Source organism: Vipera ursinii, assembly GCF_947247035.1.
Source record: "Vipera ursinii genome assembly, chromosome: 2".
Taxonomy (NCBI): Eukaryota; Metazoa; Chordata; class Lepidosauria; order Squamata; family Viperidae; genus Vipera; species Vipera ursinii.
In genome coordinates this window covers 107,412,282-107,433,132 of record NC_139513.1, presented here as the reverse complement: position 1 = coordinate 107,433,132, position 20,851 = coordinate 107,412,282, and the positions used below count along the sequence as shown (strand labels likewise).

Sequence of the window (20,851 nt, the reverse complement as noted above, 5' to 3'; positions counted from 1 at the left end):
CTTCCTGTATGTTGATTATCTACTAAGGGTTTATTGTAAGTGCCATCCTAGAAGAAGTCCATCTGGAAACAACCAAGGCAAGCATTTCAATAGCCACTCCAGTTTTGTGAAACAGTGCCCCTAGAAACTTGGAATAAGACATTCTGTCTTATTGGAAGTGGAATTTTTAGCCTGATGCTTATTGCTGGAATAAAGAGGTTAATATCTTTTTTTTACTGAGAGTACAGAATCAAGGAACAGTAGTCTAATCAGATTAATGATTTTCACAGCAAAATTAGTAATTTCCAGAAGGATGGGGAATGCAAAAATCTCAACATACTTTGGATAGTCATGGATCCTTTCTAAGTAAATAATGGATACCATCATTGGAGAATCCACATTTCTTCCTGGTCTGGTTTGTGGAATTAGCTCACATTTTCGGCATCAACATTTTCTCTCTCTTTTTTTAATGTTACAGCATCTTGTCAACAGTTGGTACCGAATTTGACTTGCGGACTTTGCGAGCAGTTCGTGTTCTCCGACCACTAAAGTTAGTGTCAGGAATCCCAAGTGAGTAACTTTTAATTAATATCTTTCAACTAAACAACAACTATCTTGGATTACCATGCTTTGACACAGTCAGTTTGCCATTTTCATATAGATTAGTAATTAGCTTATATTTTGTCTTTTAACAGTTTGATTACTAAATTCTGTCACCATCCACTGGAAATCCCATATTTTACTTTAAGCCTTTGCATAGAATCCATTACCTAAGCAAAGTATCTGTCCTCTCTTTATGAGTCTCAGGCTATAATTCTCTTTCTTGAGAGCAAGCCCCATTAAATGCAGTAGGATTAAAAGACACAACACAGGGTACTATCATTATATTCATTTTCTTCCATATGCAAAAAACAGAATTCAGATGAAGGTGGGTTTATTATACATACAAAGTATATATAAGTATATAATACTGTATTTCCAAACTTCATATATATTCGCATATAATTATAAAGGTAAAAAAGATAAAGGAGTCCCTGCAGTTTTATTCTGCCAATAATAGCCAACTTTAGGGGCAGTACTCATCTCCATTTTTTTAAGACATTGAGCCATATATATATATATTTATATTGATATATATTTAGAGAAAGGGACATGGTGGCTCAGTGGGTTAGGACGCTGAGCTTGTCAATCAGAAGGTCGGCAGTTTGGCAGGTCGAATCCCCAGTGCCGCGTAACAGAGTGAGCGCCTGTTACTCGTCCCAGCTTCTGCCATCCTAGCAGTTCGAAAGCACGTAAAAATGCAAGTAGAAAAATAGGGACCACTACGGTGGGAAGGTAACAGCGTTCCGTGCGCCTTTGGCGTCTAGTCATGCCGGCCACATGACCACGGAGACGTCCTCGGACAAGCGCTGGCTCTTCGGCTTTGAAACGGAGATGAGCACCGGCCCCTAGAGTCGGAAACAACTAGCACGCATGTGCGGGGGAACCTTTACCTTTACCTATATTTAGAGAAGTGTCTATAATGTTTTGATTCTCCAATCTATTTCCATGATAAAGATAAAGACACCCTGATTTTGAGTTTTACTTGACAACAATATGGATTTTCCCTTCTTCCAGAATGTCTTTTTTTTTTACATTGCAGTTTAACCAACAGCCTGGAATTTGCTGAGGGTCTCCAGTGCAAATATTAACTAAGCCTGGCCTTACTTATCCTTTTGAGCCCTGGCAAAATTGGCCAAATGTGACCTCTTAAAAATAAGGGAATTAAGTTATTGCATGGATGGAAATTATCCTAGTACAAAATAATTATCAAAACGGACTTTAATAGGTCATCATAAATTTAGAAATATAGGAAGCTTTGACACTTCTGACTGCTACTTACTTGTTAGGGTATTTTGTTAAAAATCGTAAATTATTGTTCTTGGCCATTCATCAAATAAAAGAATTGACACAATAACTCCATGTTGTACATGGAACAGTTTGCTTTTTTCTCCTGCTTTAAGGTTTATAGGCCTCACATGCCATGTCAAGAAAAACGAAGAATATAAAAAAAGTAGGGAGCTGTGTGTAATTCTCTCTGTATCATGTTAAAACTGCAATAAGGGTCACTGCTGGGCATGCTTTAAATCTATCCTCTGATGATGCTCTGTCTTTTGTTGCAGGTTTACAAGTTGTCCTTAAGTCCATAATGAAGGCCATGATACCTCTGCTACAAATTGGCCTCCTCCTATTTTTTGCAATCCTTATTTTTGCAATCATAGGGTTAGAATTTTATTTGGGGAAATTTCACACCGCCTGCAAGGATATTCATACAGGTAGGTAAAAAGCATTTGTATTCTCTTCTCCTATCAGCTGCCCAATTCAAAAAAGTTAGTAGAGCTGATTTTTTAAAAAAATGGAAAAAAGTAACTATTGACAAATGTTATCTCTGTTAAAATAAATGAACTATTAATATAGGGTTCAAACATTGTGCTAAGATATAATGCAAATTGTTTGGTTTTGGCTTAGTACAAATTATAATGCCAACTATAAACCATGGTTTATGACTGAACTAGGCCATGATGCATTGTTTAACCTATCATGGTTAAAACATTATATAATTGTTGAATTATCAATTATATTTACTTTGAAATATAAGCTATGTAAGAGGAATGTAAGTCAAAAGACAGGCCACATGGTTAATCACTCTTTATATTTACACACAACGTTCCCTGAAGAGTTAGCTTTAGAAAAACACAGTTCTGTTTTTGCAGAAACTAATCCCAGAAAAATGAAAACATGCTAAGAAAAAAAACAGTCACATTATGAATGACACATAGTGTCACAACAAGGCATCTCAAACTTTCTTCATGTGAACTCATTTTAAGAAAGACCGATTGCTTCTATTGTTTAGAGCAACTGTATGTTGTCACAACAACAAATAAAGAGGGGAGCTCCTCCCTGCATACAATACAAATCTATAAATCTATATTTTCTTTTATAAACTGAATCTAAGTATCTCTTGTCTATGGAAATTCTCAGTCATCAAGGTCATGATTATCCCAAAGGTGCTTTTTCAAAAGGCCACTGCACTTTGTTTGTTCTCAACAAAGTCCAATTGCCTTTTTTAAAAAAAAACACTTTTTGGACTAAGTATTTCTTGACAATTGCTATGTTACTTCTCTTTATATTTTGTATATACCGTGTTTCCCTGAAAATAAGATTGGGTCTTATATTAATTTTTTCTCCAAAAGATGCATTAGGGCTTATTTTCCAGTTGGGTCTTATTTTCAGGGAAACATGGTATTTAATCAATTTGTGTTAGCAACAGTAATGAACCTCACAGCTGCATAGTGTCACAACAAATACTTTGAGTTCTTGATCTGCACCTCTGTAGATTCTCAAGTAACTTTTTGGAATCAAACCCAAAGTCTGTGTTGTTCAGTCCTAATGAACTTTGAATACACTGTGGATTGAAAATATAGACTGATGTACATTATCAACTATGTTGTAATTGAGGATATATGTACAAAGGTATCTAGAAATAGAGAGCCATTTCGGTATGTACTGTGCTGCCATCACATTTTGTAACTTTTTTATATCACTTTATTTAGGAGATGCATTAAAAAAAAAGAAATATTAAATACTCAGGAAGGAATTTGTGACAGAATTTTTTCCTGATCTGTGGATTTGCTGCATATCAGAATAGACAGTATGGAGTTTGATATAAGGCAGCTTCTTATGTTCTTAATATCTACCAGTGTGTCAAGCAGAATAGATTTGCAGACCACCAGTAGGCAAGTGTCACAAAACACTCTTGCTTTCTCTCCACTACCTAAATACAGAGGATTTTTTTTTTCATGTCAAGCAAGCTTCTTAACTACATCAGGTTTCAAAACAAAGGTGGGTAACCCATCAAAAGACAGGAAACATCGGACTTCAGGGGGGAAACAGTGTTAGTTATGGAGGCAAGTACCCTGTATCATTTGAAAAATACATCTGGGCCGTCCCTGTGCCTTCCTTGGAGGAGCAAAGAATTAAAACCCAAACCATGCTGGTTTCTGCTTTTCTATATGGCTGTACAGCATCTGAAAAAGCACTGCATGTCTGTATGAGTACCCTGAGCCATAATTTTGGAGGAAGGGACTTCTTGAAGAACAGCCGGTGCTGTTACAAGGCAAGTGATACCACCATTTTTTCTGCCTCCTGCAGTTGCTTATCTGCCTGTCCTAGTCTACTAGAGTCCCGTTTTTCTTCCCTCCCCAGATGAAATCATGCAAGAAGCTCCATGTGGGAAGGAATCACCTTCACGTCTCTGCCCTAATGGGACCGAGTGTAAAGAATACTGGCAAGGACCCAACCACGGGATCACACAGTTTGATAACATCCTTTTCGCTGTGCTGACTGTCTTCCAGTGTATCACCATGGAAGGGTGGACTAACCTCCTCTATTATGTGAGTTTAGCACTATGCTTTACCTAAGAGGGTTTTTTGCCATGACCTGGAAAGTTATACTCTATATTAAGGGTCAGTAAAAGAAGCTACATAATGGTGTTATAATTAGCTGTAATTCAGAAAGTGAGAGGTTCTGTGGTAAATAATGTATATGTTGACTTAAGCTGGGGAGAATTATCTTATGTTTTGATATAGAAAGGAGGCATTATTAATATCTTGCACGTCATGATGTGAAAGTTAAGACCTTTGAATCCCATTCTTCATCAGTGGACTTCATAATAAATTGACATACATGTATCCTTTTCCTCAAGTTGCTTACTAACTGAATTTAAGCACTCCAAACTATAGCGTTACTTGCTCTTATTACAGACAGGCTTTCCTTATAACACACTATCTGGAACCTTTAGATAACATAAACATACATGCATATGAGCAAAGATGTAAGAATATATGAATATCAGTCTAGTTGATAAAATGGGGTTATTAGAAAATGAAATCACTTGAATTCTGAACATAAAATCTTTCTACTGCAAAACATAGACTGCAGAGCATAGGGAACTGGTATCTTCTATGAGTCACAAGCACATTTTGTTATATAATAGCAACAAGCACCTATATGCAATAGCAGCCAATTCCAAATAAAGCTTAAAGCCGAAATAATTTGAATTGTCTGGCATTAATGGGGATTTTTTTTTAGAGCACAGCAATACAGCCTAATCAATATTTGATAGAAGTTTTAAGAACCAGGGAATGGGGACAAGGGAAGCCTAACTAAACCTGGATGAAGTATGAATGATCCCCATGAATAAACCCATTTTAGGGCAAATTAAAAAAAAAACCCAAATCAAATATCTTTATTACATTATTTGACCAGCCTTTGCAGTAAAAGGAGAAATAGTTTGATACAACAATTTATTATTGGGAAAGAGAGAAAAAATAGCAAGTTGGTGACTAAGATGGAGAGCAGACCTCCTAGCTAGTATTCTGAGTCTGGGGTAATTCCATAAAAGTAGTTTCATGAGCAGAGCAAATAAGGCAAGATTGGGAATTGGAATCAGAGGGCTCACTTACAAGGAAAAAGACCTTGTTCCTTACTTTGCTGGTCTTAGCAGTAAGCACATTGCTTGTAGCATAGCTAACCCCACCCACCCTCCAATCTTCCCTCCATTTTCACTTCTCTCCCTCCTTTCTTGCCTCCCGTGAAACACGGATAATTATGTCCACGTGTGTCATCATTAAGAAATTCCTGTACTTTTGTATCCCTAACCACCTGAATTAGATCTTTTTGTATCCCTAACCACCTGAACCCCTTCTGCTTGGAATAACGATATTTCACCTTCAGATAGTTCATATCTGAAACAAAATGCACATAACCTCTCATATACAGACCAAATTGTGCCGACTACACCTGCTTGATTCAAGAAAACACCATCCTAAACCAGCTGATCCATGCACAGAACAGTTTGTGCATGGAACATTTTGGACATCTGTATTTACCCAGCATTAGATAAAAGCTTCTCTATATATTTCTCTTCAAGTGGTTCTTATGCTGTAAAGAAGATGTTCTTACTGAATGGTGTATCACATTCTAAGAACGTTGCTTATTCTAACTTCAAAATTTATGAATCGTCCCCTTCACCTGCCCTCAGAACTGTGATTATATTTTTTAGAATAACAGAAGCATGTGTGCATATGTGTGTGTTTAAACTCTCTACGCTCCTTTTCTTTAGGTTATAATTTGCAAATGTTACATTTTTAAAATCTGTGATTATTTCAATCTAGAAGAATAAATTCAGAAAAAGCATAGTCCTTGGTTCCAAATGACCTGAATTCTGCTTGATAGCAAATACATAGTGGAAATTATATGTGGTTTCATTGAGGTAAAAGTTGAAATATCAAGGTCTACAACAGAGGTCCCCCAACCTTTTGGGCACCAGGGATCGGTTCCGTGGAGAGAGGTTTTTCTGTGGGCTGGAGGATGTGTGGTTTTGTGTGCTGCCTGCATCGCGTGGATGGGGCTTTGCTTGTTTGTGAGGCCTGGTTACTGGCATCCCACGGTACAGTACTGGTCCACGGACCTGGGATTGGGGACCCCTGATCTACAATATTATATCCATTGGTGCATGCTGCCCTTGGTTCTTTCTCTGTCATAACAGCTCTTAGTCATTCCAACTGGCTGCATTGGAGGATTGTTTGGAAAAACTGTTTGCACCATGGCAGTTTTCTTTTTCTTATTAAAGTGACTAAGTTAAAAATATGCAACATATGGCACATTTGCCATGATCTCAATTTATTGGTATTGTCTCATGTTTTAAAATCGTGTCCTGCAAAAACTCCACTGGATAAATTTCAAATCATTCTGAATTCATCTGTAGATTTAATAGCAGCTAAAGAATCAAATAAGAGAACTGGGTTTACTTAGTACACTGATTAACAATACTGAGTTATTGCTCATAGTTCAATAGTGCCTTTGTGTCCCGTTAGAAGTAAAGGTAAGGATATAAAAAATAAAATAATATATCTGGTATTATTCCATTAGATGCTGAGATGTGAGAAAAAATGGGTAGATTGTTCCTATTTGTGATTCTGAAATGTTTGTAGGATTATGTTTCTTTGTTTTTTCCTGATTCTTTTTTCACTGTATGGTGTATATATTTGATTGGAAAGGAGCATATGGATGATGATAGCTCTTGGTGAGTAAAGGTGGCATCTATGTACTAATTCTTGATACTAATAATTGTGAAGTAAGGCAATAGAAATCTGTTTTCAACTGTTTGGTTGATGACTGCTCAAGCTGATTGTAGGAAAAGTGGACCCAATTTTCTATGTCTTTATGGATCAGAGTATAAATGAAAGGGACGTGGTGGCTCAGTGGGTTAAGACGCTGAGCTTGTCGATCAGAATGTCGGCAGTTTGGCGGGTCGAATCCTGAGTGCCGTGTAACAGAGTGAGCACCTGTTACTTGTCCCAGCTTCTGCCAACCTAGCAGTTCAAAAGCACTTAAAAATGCAAGTAGAAAAATAGGGACCACTACGGTGGGAAGGTAACAGCGTTCCGTGCGCCTTTGGCGTCTAGTCATGCTGGCCACATGACCATGGAGACGTCCTCGGACAAGTGCTGGCTCTTCGTCTTTGAAACGGAGATGAGCACCGGCCCCTAGAGTTGGAAACAACTAGCATGCATGTGCACGGGAAACTTTACCTTTACCTTATAAATGAAAGGAAGCCTACGAGCAGGACATATGCTACTTTTATTTTTTGTACAGTATCTATTAATTGTTATTGCTTAGTAAGTTGTATAAAAGCACAAATATAATAAGTATATCACTGGTTTCCATGGTTAGTGATTATGACATGGCTAGATTAAAGCCTTCAGGACGTCTAGTAGCTGATGTTGCTATACAGGAAAAGAAAATCCAAAGTTGCAAAGATAGAATTACAATAGAAACAGGAAACATAAGAAGCATAATTACAGGAAAGCTCAGCACAGTGATAAATAAAATGAAATGACTACAAATTGCCTTTTTATGCATCAGTGAATTGAGATGGATGACGATTGAACATTTTCAGTTAGAGGTTCACACCATTTATTACCAAGGATGAGAAATGAAAAAGAAACAATGTTGCTTTTATAGTTAGGAAGAGTGCATCAAGAAAAGTACTGTACTTGGCTACAATGCAATCACTGACCAAATAATATTGATTACACTTCACAGACATATCTATTAAAGATATGATGATCATTCAAGTTTATGCTCCAACCACTGATGCAAAGGAAAAGGCACTTGATGATTTTTATGATCAAACTGAAATCGATAGAACATGCAAGCAAGGTTTGCAACTTGTGAATGGAAAATGGAACGCCAAAGTTAGAACATGAAATTGTAAAATGTAGTTGGATTGCATGCTTTAGGAGAACAAATAATCAACCAGATTATTCCATCTCTAATGATGGGGGGTGAGGTGTTACCCCCCGTTGACAGTGTTCGCAACTTGGGCGTCCTCCTGGATTCACGGCTCAATTTTGAAGATCACATAGGAGCCCTGACCAGGGGGGTTTTTGCCCAGGTTCGCCTGGTGCGCCAGTTGCGACCCTATCTGGACCAAGATGCCCTACGCACAGTCACTCATGCGCTCGTGACCTCCCGTTTAGACTACTGCAACGCTCTCTACATGGGGCTGCCCTTGAGGACCACCCGGAGGCTTCAGCTGGTGCAGAATGCGGTCACGCAAGTTGTGATGGGGGTTTCCTGATACTCCCATGTAACACCTCTACTCCGCGAGCTGCATTGGCTTCCGGTTGCCCTTCGGGTGAGATTCAAGGTGCTGGTGATGACCTATAAAGCCCTAAATGGCGAGGGTCCGGGATATCTGAGGGAACACCTGCTGCCAGCATCAAGCTCCCTTCGTCCAGTGCGCTCCCACAGGCAGGGTCTTCTGAGGGTGCCACCGGTTAAAGATTGCCAGCGGGTAACACCCAGGGGTAGGGCCTTCTCAGTGGGCGCACCTGCCCTTTGGAACCAGCTGCCCGCGGAGCTTAGGACTGCCCCTGACCTCCGTTCATTCCGCTGGGACCTGAAGACCTGGCTCTTCGAGCTCTCTGGCCCAGGCTGAGAATTTTTTAACTTTAACTGGGGTTTTTATTTTTTTCTCAGGGAATGATGTAATCTTTTTTAATTGTTTTTAGCTTTTGTATTGATTTTCTTTTAAATATCCTGTAAACCGCCCTGAGTCCTTCGGGAAAGGGCGGTATATAAATCTAAATAATAAATAAATAAATAATAAAATGAAATAAGAGATCAGCTGATCAATTTCTGCCACTCCAATGATTTGCTCGTAGCTAACACAGTTTTCAAACAAACAAAACAATGCTTGTATACAGGAACATCATTTAATATCAAATTGACCATATAATTTCTAAAAGAAAGTGGACGAGCTCACTTATAGCATTAAACATGACCAGGAGCTGATGGTGGAACAGATCACAAATCCCAAAGATACTTTTTCACAAGGCAACTGGACTCACTTCTCATCCAAGAAGCTTCTTCAGCTCTGATTAGATTTAATTTAATTTAATTTAATAATTTAATTTGTATACCGCCCTTCTCCCGAAGGACTCAGGGCGGTGAACAGGGCAATACATAATAAAAACCAGAATACAGATGGTGGGGAATGGAAGGATTTGTACTCCTTGCAGACAGGTGGTCATTTGCAGTCTTTTAGAGAGATGTTGATGCCACTTGGAGGTTTGTCTGTGTGGTCAGGGTTACCTGAGTATGCAAATGGCTGTGGAGCTTTCTTGGAACTGTTGAATGTACTCTGTTGTAGACTGAAGAGAGATGATGTCTTATCCCTCCCCCTCTGTTGAGAGAGGACTGTTCAGTTTTGACACAGATGGCCTCTTTGATCCCTCTTTCAAATGAGAAGACCTCTCTGTCCAAAATGTGGACTTTGCTGTCTTTGAAAGAGTGACCTTTGTTTTTTAAATGTAGATGCACTGCTGTATCTTGTCCTGATGGGTTTGTTCTCCTATGTTGTGCCATGTGTTTATGAAGTGGAGAACAAAGTCTATCTGCATTTAAAAGACAAAGGCCACTCTTTAGAAGACAGCAAAGTTTACATTTTGGACAAAGAGGACCACTGGTTTGAAAGAGGGGTCAAAGAAGCCATCTGTGTCATAAATCTGTATAAATCCTTCCATTCCCCAACATCCAGTCAAAGCTGAAGAAGCTTCTTGGATGAGAAGTGAAACCTCTTTGAAGAAAAACAACAAAGTCCAGTTGCCTCATGAAAAAGCATCTTTGGGATAACTATGACCTGGATAACTGAACATCTCCTTAGACATTTAACAGTAGTTTAACAAACTACTCAAATGCAAATTCTAAGTCAAACTAAAATGAAAAAAGAAAGCCAACCAATTTCTAAACTACCATCTTGCACATACACTTTTTCCTGGATTCTATTAACTGACCTAATTTTCTTTTATTCCTTTCACTGTCTGGACATTGCCCCATTCACTGCATCTTTACAATGTTAAAACATCTGGTATAATCTAGCTTCCTACAATGCATTCTGATTATGCTAGAAGATAATGAGTCTAAAAGGCATTTCTAATTATTTGTGAAACCCAGAGAAAATATTGCAATATTGTTTGTAAACTTTTTCCTCTTCTTTGTGGGAACATGAGGCTTCTAAAAGCTTGACAATAGGAAAGAGAATTTAAAAATGCCTGCATCATTATTTGCTCATTGCTGAAGAAAAGACTGGAGATGGCTTTGAAGCTATTCAGCAGCTATAAACACCAATTATCTCTGAAAGGGAGAAACTCAAGAATATCCCACCTTTATTTTCTTTGTACAAGAGATGGGGAATAGAATCTCTGTCAAGCTCTCAATAGTCTGTTATTACACCCTGCAACTATAGCACTGTTGTAGAACTTGTTTCCTGACCTAACCTACCTTGAAGTTCCAGCTTCAATCTTGAAAGTTTCATTGCTGTCTAATCAGAGATGCTTTGAATCTTCCCTTTGATCATGGAGATGCCCTCATATCTGTAGGCCACCTCACTGCCATAGAACAACTTACTCAAACATTGTTATGACATCAGCAGGAAGTGGATATATAAATAACAAACCAGGACAACGCCATTGTACAATTAACACAGCAGTTGAGGCTAGCCAATATTTCTTCACTATCACTACCGTGGGAGTTTGCCAGAGAGGTTTGGAAAAGACCAAGAGCGTTTTATGATGTTTACGACTCAGTTTGAATTGTTTATGATGGGTCACCAGGATTTCCTACAGATCATTCCAAGGTGACATTTGTTTCAAGCTTGCTGAAAGAAGAAGCAGCCAAATTGAAGGCAATGATCCCTTACTGTACAATTACCAGAACTTCATGCAAAGATTTAGAGCTGCATTTGAGGATTCAATTAGGAGAGCAATGGCAAACTGAGAAATTCACAAGCTAAAACAAAGCAACGAGGGAGATTCATGAATACATAGCAAAATTTCAATTATTTGACAGAAACATAGCAAGGAATGATTTTGCCCTGACCAGTTTTAAGACCAGTTTTACTGATGAACTGAGAGATGAGTTAATGAGATAATTTGGAAGAACTGCTCCAACACTGCATGCTAATAGATGGATGATGAGTTGGCACATAGAATAAATAGTAAGGTGCGGATATCTTACATCCTGTCTTCCCCCTCCCCTCTCTCTGTGACCTCCTCAGATACCTGCAGTGGAGAACTCATACAAATAAGAACAGAAAAAAGATCTCTGACCTCAACAGAGAAACACAGAAGGAGAGACCTTGTTTTGTTTCAATTATGAAGCCCCAGGGCATCTAGCCAAGATTTGCATTGTTAAAGTACAGACTTCTGGTTAACAGCTAAATGTAGAAATGCTGATCCCATGGCAGAGCTCTCAATCACTCCATAGACTCGTCTTCCTATTCCCTTAAACATCTTCATGTGGGACTTTCCTGAAAATCTCCTTCCCCATTTTTTGAGAAAATGGTGAATATCTACTTTGGGAACAAAGCTTAAAGCCTCAAAGTTACTAAAGAAATTCAATTAATGCAGCAAAGAATCCAAACAATTTCACTGTTTTTACTAAAAAGCTTCTATTTGTTCCTGGGGACTCACTATCCTATTCTCTCTTTAAACTGTGAATTAAAGAAAAAAAATTGGACTAATTTTACAAAAGTTCTATAATAATTTGGAAAAAGAAAAAAAACAAAATATCTTACATTGCATGTTAAATGTTATTAAAGCCAAGCTGCATGAAAAATTTGACAATTTAAAGCCACCAAATCAAACTCTAACCTTAAATGAGGAAAAGATAACCCAAAACCAAATAGAAGAAGTGGAAACTAACACTAAAACAGGAGATTTCAAAGAACAAGAAGAGCAACCTACAGAAAACCTTAAAGTCCAAACTTTAATAGCAACTACAAAACTTACAACTCAAAAAGCAACAGCACCTGAAGAAAGCAATACCAACAGTGAAGACACTAAAGGCCTTCAAATACACTATACTGAGAATTCAATTAATCAAATGTGAAACACAATGTCAGCTACCACTTTCTACCTAACCCAAATAGAACTGGAAGAACAAAAAGATTTGACTGATTTAATAACAATTATATTATATCAACCACCAAAAACTGAGCTAGTAAAGCAAAAATACAATGGTTACAAAGGGGACATGTTTCTTGCAAAACTGATATTTGGATACACTACCTGGACTCAAATAAGGGGTACAGGAAGAAAGGAAGATACATTTGAGAATTTAAAGATACCAAGACCAAAATATGATTGGCACAAAAGGAAGGCAAGAGTTAGATTTAAAAGACTGAACTTGATTCTCTTTTGGGATCCCTAAAGATAGATTAGAAAAATACCCCTCTATGGATTAAGGGGAATCCCTAAAGAAATATCACTGATTTTACTTTTAGCTTTTAGATTTGTAAAGAAAGTATAACTCTGAACTATATTGTAGAATTTAGAATGACATATCAAAAGATAATATTTTAATAATTGATGTATGGTTAAGATGCCTTATAGAATATTCAGTGCCTATTTTTGAACTATAGTATAGAATCTAGAATTTTATATATAAAAGATAGCATTTTAATAATTGTTAAATGGTTAAGGCAAAAAATATATTTCTAATAATTAGACTTTAATGGTAAAACATATGAATGTTTTGTAATGAACAATATAAGTTTTGTAGACAAAAAAGTATCCTTTATTGAAATAGGGAATTGTGGGTCAACCAAAATTAAGCATATATATATATATATATATATATATATATATATATATATATATATATATATATATATACACACACACACACACACACACACACACACACACACACACACACTATAGGCTATGCAAGAATATTCTATTGCAATTAGATAAAACTTAAAGACAGGATATTGATATGTATTAGTGAAAATATATTTTGAATTTTGTTGATTGACTTGGTTATAACTAGAAATATACTAAATTGCTTATTTTGACTATGTAATTACTAAGGGAATTAGAGAGGGCATCTCTGTTGATGTAACCTGAACTATTTACAAATGGTTATTTCTTATTTTAATTACCCAACCATTATATTGTTTCACAAATATATGTATATATAAATATTAAAAATCAATAAAACTTGTATATAAAAAAGAATACTCTCTACCTACTTAAAAGCTCCCCTTCATGGATTAATGCCTTGTCATGGTGAAGGGGCTTGTATAATTCAATGAAGCTATGAGCCATGCCGTGCGGGGCCACCCAACACGGACAGGTCATAGCAGAGAGTTCAGACACAACATGATCCACTGGAGAAGGAAATGGCAACCCACTCCAGTATCTTTGTCATGAAAACCCCATGGACAGTACCAAAAGGAAAAAAGATATGACACTGGAAGATGAGCCCTTCAGGTCGGAAGGTGTCCAATATGCTACTGGGGGCTAGTACTAGTAGCACCAGAAAGAATGAAGTGACTGGGCCAAAGCCGAAAGGACACTCAGCTGTGGATGTATCTGGTGGTGAAAGGAAAGTCCGATGCTGTAAAGATTTTTTCTCCATAGGAACCTGGAATGTAAGATCCATGAATCAAGGAAAGCTGGACGTGGTCAAACAAGAGATGACAAGACTGAACATCGACATCTTAGGAATCAGCAAACTAAAATGGACAGGAATGGGTGAATTTAATTCAGATGACCATCAGGTATACTACTGCGGGCAAGAATTCCTCAGAAGAAATGGAGTAGCCTTCATAGTCAATAAAAGAGTAGGAAAAGCAATACTCGGATACAATCCCCAAAATGACAGAATGATCTCAGTTCGAATCCAAGGCAAACCATTCAATATGACAGTAGTCCAAGTCTATACCCCAACCACCGGTGCTGAAGAGGATGAAATTGGCCGGTTCTATGAAGGCCTACAGCACCTTATAGAACTAACACTAAAAAATGATGTCCTTATCATCATGGGAGATTGGAATGCTAAAGTAGGAAACCAAAAGTTAACCGGAAAAACAGGCAAGTTTGTCCTTGGAGTACAAAATGAAGCAGGGCACAGGCTGATAGAATTTTGTCAAGAAAATACGATGGTCATAGCAAACATTCTTTTCCAACAACCCAAGAGACGGCTCTACATATGGACATCACCAGACGGTCAACACAGAAATCAGATTGACTATGTGCTCTGCAGCCAAAGATGGAGAAGCTCTATACAGTCAGTAAAAACAAGACCAGGAGCTGACTGTGGCTCAGACCATGAACTTCTCATTGCAAAATTTAGGCTTAAACTGAAGAAAGTAGGGAAAAGCACTAGGCCACTCAGGTATGAATTAAATCATATCCCTGTTGAATATACAGTAGAGGTGAAAAATAGATTTAAGGAATTAGATCTGATAGACAGAGTGCCTGAAGAACTATGGACAGAGGTTCACAACACTGTACAAGAGGTAGCAACTAAAACCATCCCAAAGAAAAAGAAATAAAGAAAGCAAAATGGCTGTCAGAGGAAGCTTTGCAAATAGCTGAGCAAAGGAGGGAAGTGAAAGGCAAGGGAGAAAAAGAAAGATACGCCCAATTGAATGCAGAATTCCAGAGAATAGCTAGAAGAGATAAGAATGCCTTCTTAAATGAACAGTGCAAAGAAATAGAAGAAAACAATAGAATAGGGAGGACCAGAGATCTCTTCAACAAAATTGGAGAGATGAAGGAAACGTTTCATGCAAAAATGGGCATGATAAAGGACCAAAATGGCACGGCCCTAAGAGAGGCAATGAAATTAAGAAGAGGAGGCAAAATTACACAGAAGAACTATATAAGAACGAGCTTAATGTCCCTGATAAGCACAATGAGGTGGTCACTGACCTTGAGCCAGACATCCTTGAATGTGAAGTGAAGTGGGCCTTAGAAAAACTGAGCAACAACAAAGATAGTGGAGGTGACAGTATTCCAGCTGTGCTATTCAAAATCTTAAAAGATGATGCAGTAAAAGTGTTACACTCAATTTGCCAGCAAATTTGGAAAACTCAACAGTGGCCACAGGATTGGAAAAGATCAGTTTACATTCCAATTCCAAAGAAAGGCAGCGCCAAAGAATGTTCAAACTATTGCACCATTGTACTCATTTCTCATGCTAGTAAAGTTATGCTTAAAATCCTACAAGCTAAACTCCAGCAGTATGTGGATCAAGAACTACCAGAAGTACAGGCAGGGTTTTGAAGAGGCAGAAGAACTAGAGATCAAATTGCCAATATACGCTAGATCATGGAGAAAGCTAGAGAGTACCAGAAAAACATCTACTTCTGCTTCATTGACTATGCTAAAGCCTTTGATTGTGTGGATCATAACAAACTGTGGCAAGTTCTTAAAGAGATGGGCATACCAGACCATCTTATTTGTCTCTTGAGAAACCTATATGTGGGCCAAAAAGCAACAGTGAGAACTGGACACGGAACCACTTATTGGTTCAAAATTGGGAAAGGAGTCCGGCAAGGCTGTATACTGTCGCCCTGCCTATTTAACTTATATGCAGAGCACATCATGAGAAAGGCAGGGCTAGATGAATCAAAAGTTGGAATTAAGATTGCCGGGAGAAATATCAACAACCTAAGATATACAGATGATACCACTCTAATGGCAGAAAGTGAAGAACTAAAGAGCCTCTTGTTGCGGTTGAAGAAGGAAAGTGCAAAGGTTGGGTTGAAACTTAACATTAAGAAAACCAAAATCATGGCATCCGGCCCTCTCAATTTCTGGCAAATAGATGGGGAAGAAATGGAGGTAGTGACAGATTTCATTTTCCTGGGCTCCAAGATCACTGCAAATGGGGACTGTAGCCAAGAAATTAAAAGATGCTTGCTCCTGGGTAGAAAAGCCATGGCAAAGCTAGACAGCACACTAAAAAACAGAGACATCACCCTGTCAACAAAAGTGCGTATAGTCAAGGCTATGGTCTTCCCAGTTGCAATGTATGGCAGTGAAAGTTGGACCATAAGAAAGGCTGAGTGCCAAAGAATTGAGGCCTTTGAACTATGGTGCTGGAGAAGACTCCTGTGAGTCCCTTGGACTGCAAGGCGATCAAACCGGTCAGTCCTAGAGGAAATCAACCCTGACTGCTCTTTAGAAGGCCAGATCCTGTAGTTGAAACTCAAATACCTTGGCCACCTAATGAAAAGGACGGACTCACTGGAGAAGAGCCTAATGCTGGGAAAGGTTGAAGGTAAGAGAAGATAGGAACGACAGAGGATGAGGTGGCTGGATGGAGTCACTGAAGCAGTAGGTGTGAGCTTAAATGAACTCCAGAAGATGGTAGAGGACAGGAAGGCCTGGAGGAACATTGTCCATGGGGTCACGATGGGTCAGACACGACTTCACAGCTAACAACAACTTAAAAGCTAGCCACTTAAAAGGAGTTTCTGGATGACAATCTGAAAAAAGTTATATTTGCCTCCAGCATCTCTATCCACATTTTTTGCCCTTAAAGGAATATTTCTGTATATGATTATAGGCTCCTGAAATTGTAACCATTAAAGATCATTATCCCCTACCTCTTCAGACATACTGGATCGCCTTCAAATAACATGCGTTTTCAAAAAATTGGACTTGAGAGGCAATACCATTAATTGAAATGAAAGAGGGTCATGAATGCTTAATTATCTTTAATACTGGGTATAGCAAGTTTGGAAACACAGTGATGCCCTTGGTTAAATTGATTAAATTGGGCATACTTGGTTAATTATGACATGGTCTTCTCCAGGTTATTTAAATATATTTAGATATTTTGAATAAATATGTAGACATATATCTGCGTTTCCCCGAAAAAAGACCCAGTCTTATATTTTTTTGCCTCAAAAAGAGGCACTGGGTCTTATTTTCAGGTGATGTTTTACCTTAGGACTACCACAGCAAGGCCTCCCATGCTCTGAAACCTGTCGCACTGCTGCTTGACCTCTTCAGTGACTACTTGCCACCACTTGCGCCCGGATACCACATGGTGCATTTTCCCAGTGCTGCCAGTTGCAGCAGGATGCTGCATGGTACTTCATGCCAGTGCTGCCAGTTGTGGCAGGAGGCTGTGTAGTGCTTCAGGCCATTTGTAGGAGGCTGCATGGTGCTTCGGGCCATTGCTGCCACTCGTGGCAAGACACCACACGGTGCTTCAGGCTGTTTCTACTGATCCTGGCAAGGTGCTGCATGGTGCTTTGAGCCGTTTGCAGGAGGCTGTGTGGTGCTTTGGTGGCAACAGCCTGAAACGCCACGCGGCATCCTGCTGCAACCAGAGGCAATGGCCCGAAGCACCATGCGGCCTCCTGCAAATGGCCTGAAGCCCCACACAGTATCCAGCCTTGACTGGCAGTAACAGTCCGAAGCACCATGCGGCCTCCTGCAAACAGCCCAAAGCTCCATGCGGCCTCCTGCCATGAGGAGCAGCAATGGCCTGAAGCACTACACGGTGTCCTGTCATGACTAGTGGCAACTACGTGAGGCACCATGGGGCCTCCTGCCATGAGGAGCAACAATGGCACAACAAGCCACACAGTGTGACAAGTGTCAGGGTGTAGGAGGCCTGATTGCGGTCCTACTGGTAAGGTAAGCAGGTGTGAGGTGCATGGGACAGCTCTACCACCCTACCCCTGCCCTAGCTTGATTTTTAGGCTCACCACAAAACTAGGACTTATTTTCGGGGTAGGTCTTATATTAGGTAAAGGTAAAGGTTCCCCCGCAAATGCGTGCTAGTCGTTTCCAACTCTAAGGGCCGGTGCTCATCTCTGTTTCAAAGCCGAAGAGCCAGCGCTTGTCCAAGGACGTCTCCGTGGTCATTTGGCCAATATGACTAGACACCAAAGGTGCATGGAACGCTGTTACCTTCCCACTGTAGTGGTCCCTATTTTTCTACTTGCATTTTTACGTGCTTTCAAACTGCTAGGTTGGCAGAAGCTGGGACGAGTAACAGGCGCTCACTCTGTTACGCAGCACTCAGGATTTGACCCGCCAAACTGCCGACCTTCTGATCGACAAGCTCAGCATCCTAACCCACTGAGCCACTGCGTCCCTGGTCTTACATTAGGCCCACCCCAAAAAATCAAGCCGGGGCTTGTTTTTTGGGTAGGTCTTACTTTTGGGGAAACACTGTATTTGGATGACACACTAAAAGACTCATCTTTGCATGAGATTCACCATAAAAATATCTTAGGTACTGTAAACAAAACTATTTGCTAAAATGTAAAAATGTGTGTTTGATTCCCTCAATTGGATTATTAGGGCTATAGAAACTCTACAGAAGGAATACAAATAATCTTACATAAATTCAATCTGTGCAAGCATAATAGGCATCTATAAATATAAAGATATTCGGGTCTTTGTAAATTCTTTTGGAAAGTTCTTTCCCAATTTTGCAGAATGTTCAAGATATCTGCCATAACTCCTAAGGAAAAGACGTAAATTCAAATGGTCTACCTAAGAGCAACCTGCATTTTAGGAACTGAAAATCAGTTTTCCAGTTGCTCCAGACTCATCCCTATCCCTTCACAGTGCAAACAGATACCTCAGATATTGCATGAGGCACCATTCTCCTTCAGTCATGGAAAGAAGAAGATGAAGATCTCCTGCCATCTGTGTTCCATTCCAGATTGCTTCTCCCAGCTGAAAGGAACAATGACATTTTCATTAAAAGAGTTGCTTGTGATAATAGCAGCTTTCCTAAAAGAGGCATTTAAAAGGAGCAATCCATCAAATAGAGGTACACAAGAAGACATTCAAAAGTTTTTCTTTTGTTTCAGTTTAAGAATTGAAACACCTCTCACAAGGGTCACAAAACAAAATACCATATGTATTAATACCTGAATATAATATTCCATGTATATCCCTCCTTATCACTATCCTAAAGCCAAGTAACCTTTGCCTTGGCTGCTGTGTGCATTTTGTGTTATGATGGAAATTTGATTTTAATATATTCTATTATTGTTTAAGGGACGCGGTGGCTCAGTGGGTTAGGACGCTGAGCCTGTCGATCAGAAGGTCGGCAGTTTGGCAGGTCGAATCCCGAGTGCCGCGTAACAGAGTGAGCGCCTGTTACTCGTCCCAGCTTCTGTCAACCTAGCAGTTCGAAAGCACGTAAAAATGCAAGTAGAAAAATAGGGACCACTACAGCGGGAAGGTAACAGCGTTCCATGCGCCTTTGGCATCTAGTCATGCCAGCCACATGACCACAGAGACGTCCTCGGACAAGCGCTGGCTCTTTGGCTTTGAAACGGAGATGAGCACTGGCCCCTAGAGTTGGAAACGACTAGCACGCATGTGCGGGGGAACCTTTACCTATTATTGTTTACCATCCAGAGTCACTTGTTGAGGTGGGCAGCCATACAAATTGAATGAATGAGTAAATAAATAAATAAATAAAATAAACTTTGTCCCTCTTCAGAGAAAAGACCCTTGACTAGGGCGTTGTTTTCTGCTTAATTGTTTGTCTCATGTTAAACTCTTTTTATCTGGATGTTGGCTGCTGGAGAAGATGTGTTCTGGTCTTTTTGTTTCCTTCACAGCTTTTTTATTGTCTTTTATTGTCTTTTGAATGGTGTTAGACTTCCGGAGAAAAAAGGAGGAACCTGCCCCACTTTACATCGGGGAGGACTGTGTGGAGAGTTTCCTCCTTTAAATTTCTGGGAGTCTACCTCTGAAGATCTGACCTGGAAAGTTAATACAACCCAGGTGGCCAGAAAGGCCTGACAGAGACTCCACTTCCTCAGGGTCTTGCAGAAGAACAGGGTAGAACAACGGCTAATGACCCTCTTTTACCGGTCTACTATAGAGAGCGTCCTCTCGTATGGTATTGTGGTTTGGTATGCTGGTCTGACAGCCGCGGACAGGAAAGTATTACAGAGGGTAGTGAGCACAGCACAAGACATTGTGGGCTGTCCCCTGACACCACTGGATGACATTGCCAGGGCTCGTTGCCTTAGAAGAGTGAGGAAGATTCTCAGGGATGACTCACACCCTGGACGGTATCTCTTTGCTCTCCTACCATCTGGTAGGAGATATAGGAGTATAGCCAGCCGTACCAACAGGCTGAAAAATAGCTTTTATCCTTGGGCTGTTAGGCTTTTAAATGGGATATAATCTCTGTGAACTTATGCGGAATTGACTTGGGAGGCCGGTGTGTGGTGTAGTTGGTTCACATGGTGTGGTAGGATGGAGGGTTTGTTGTCACTGTGTGTTGGGGGGAGGGAGCACGGGGGGAGGCTCAGCTAATCTCAATGTACACATGTTGTACTTTGACAATAAAGGTTTATTATTATTATAAATATGGTTTATCGCTATGTGTCTATTGATGTCTGATTTATCGAATGCAAAGCTTCTAAGTATTTCCTAGCATCTTTGGATTTGGCTTCATCTAAAATGCCAACAGTTTC

The 20,851-nt window shown here is 39.5% G+C and overlaps 1 protein-coding gene across 1 annotated transcript in view; it reads left to right on the top strand.

The window, feature by feature from the left end:
• The window catches only part of CACNA1A (calcium voltage-gated channel subunit alpha1 A), a gene marked incomplete at its 3' end in the record, with an annotated part of 290,392 nt that overhangs the window by 90,864 nt on the left and 178,677 nt on the right, over nucleotides 1-20,851 (top strand). The window contains exons 4-6 of the mRNA XM_083351756.1: nucleotides 458-549; nucleotides 2,142-2,294; nucleotides 4,225-4,412. Coding sequence (XP_083207882.1) covers nucleotides 458-549; nucleotides 2,142-2,294; nucleotides 4,225-4,412 — 433 coding nt within the window. The remainder of the gene's footprint in view (nucleotides 1-457; nucleotides 550-2,141; nucleotides 2,295-4,224; nucleotides 4,413-20,851) is intronic.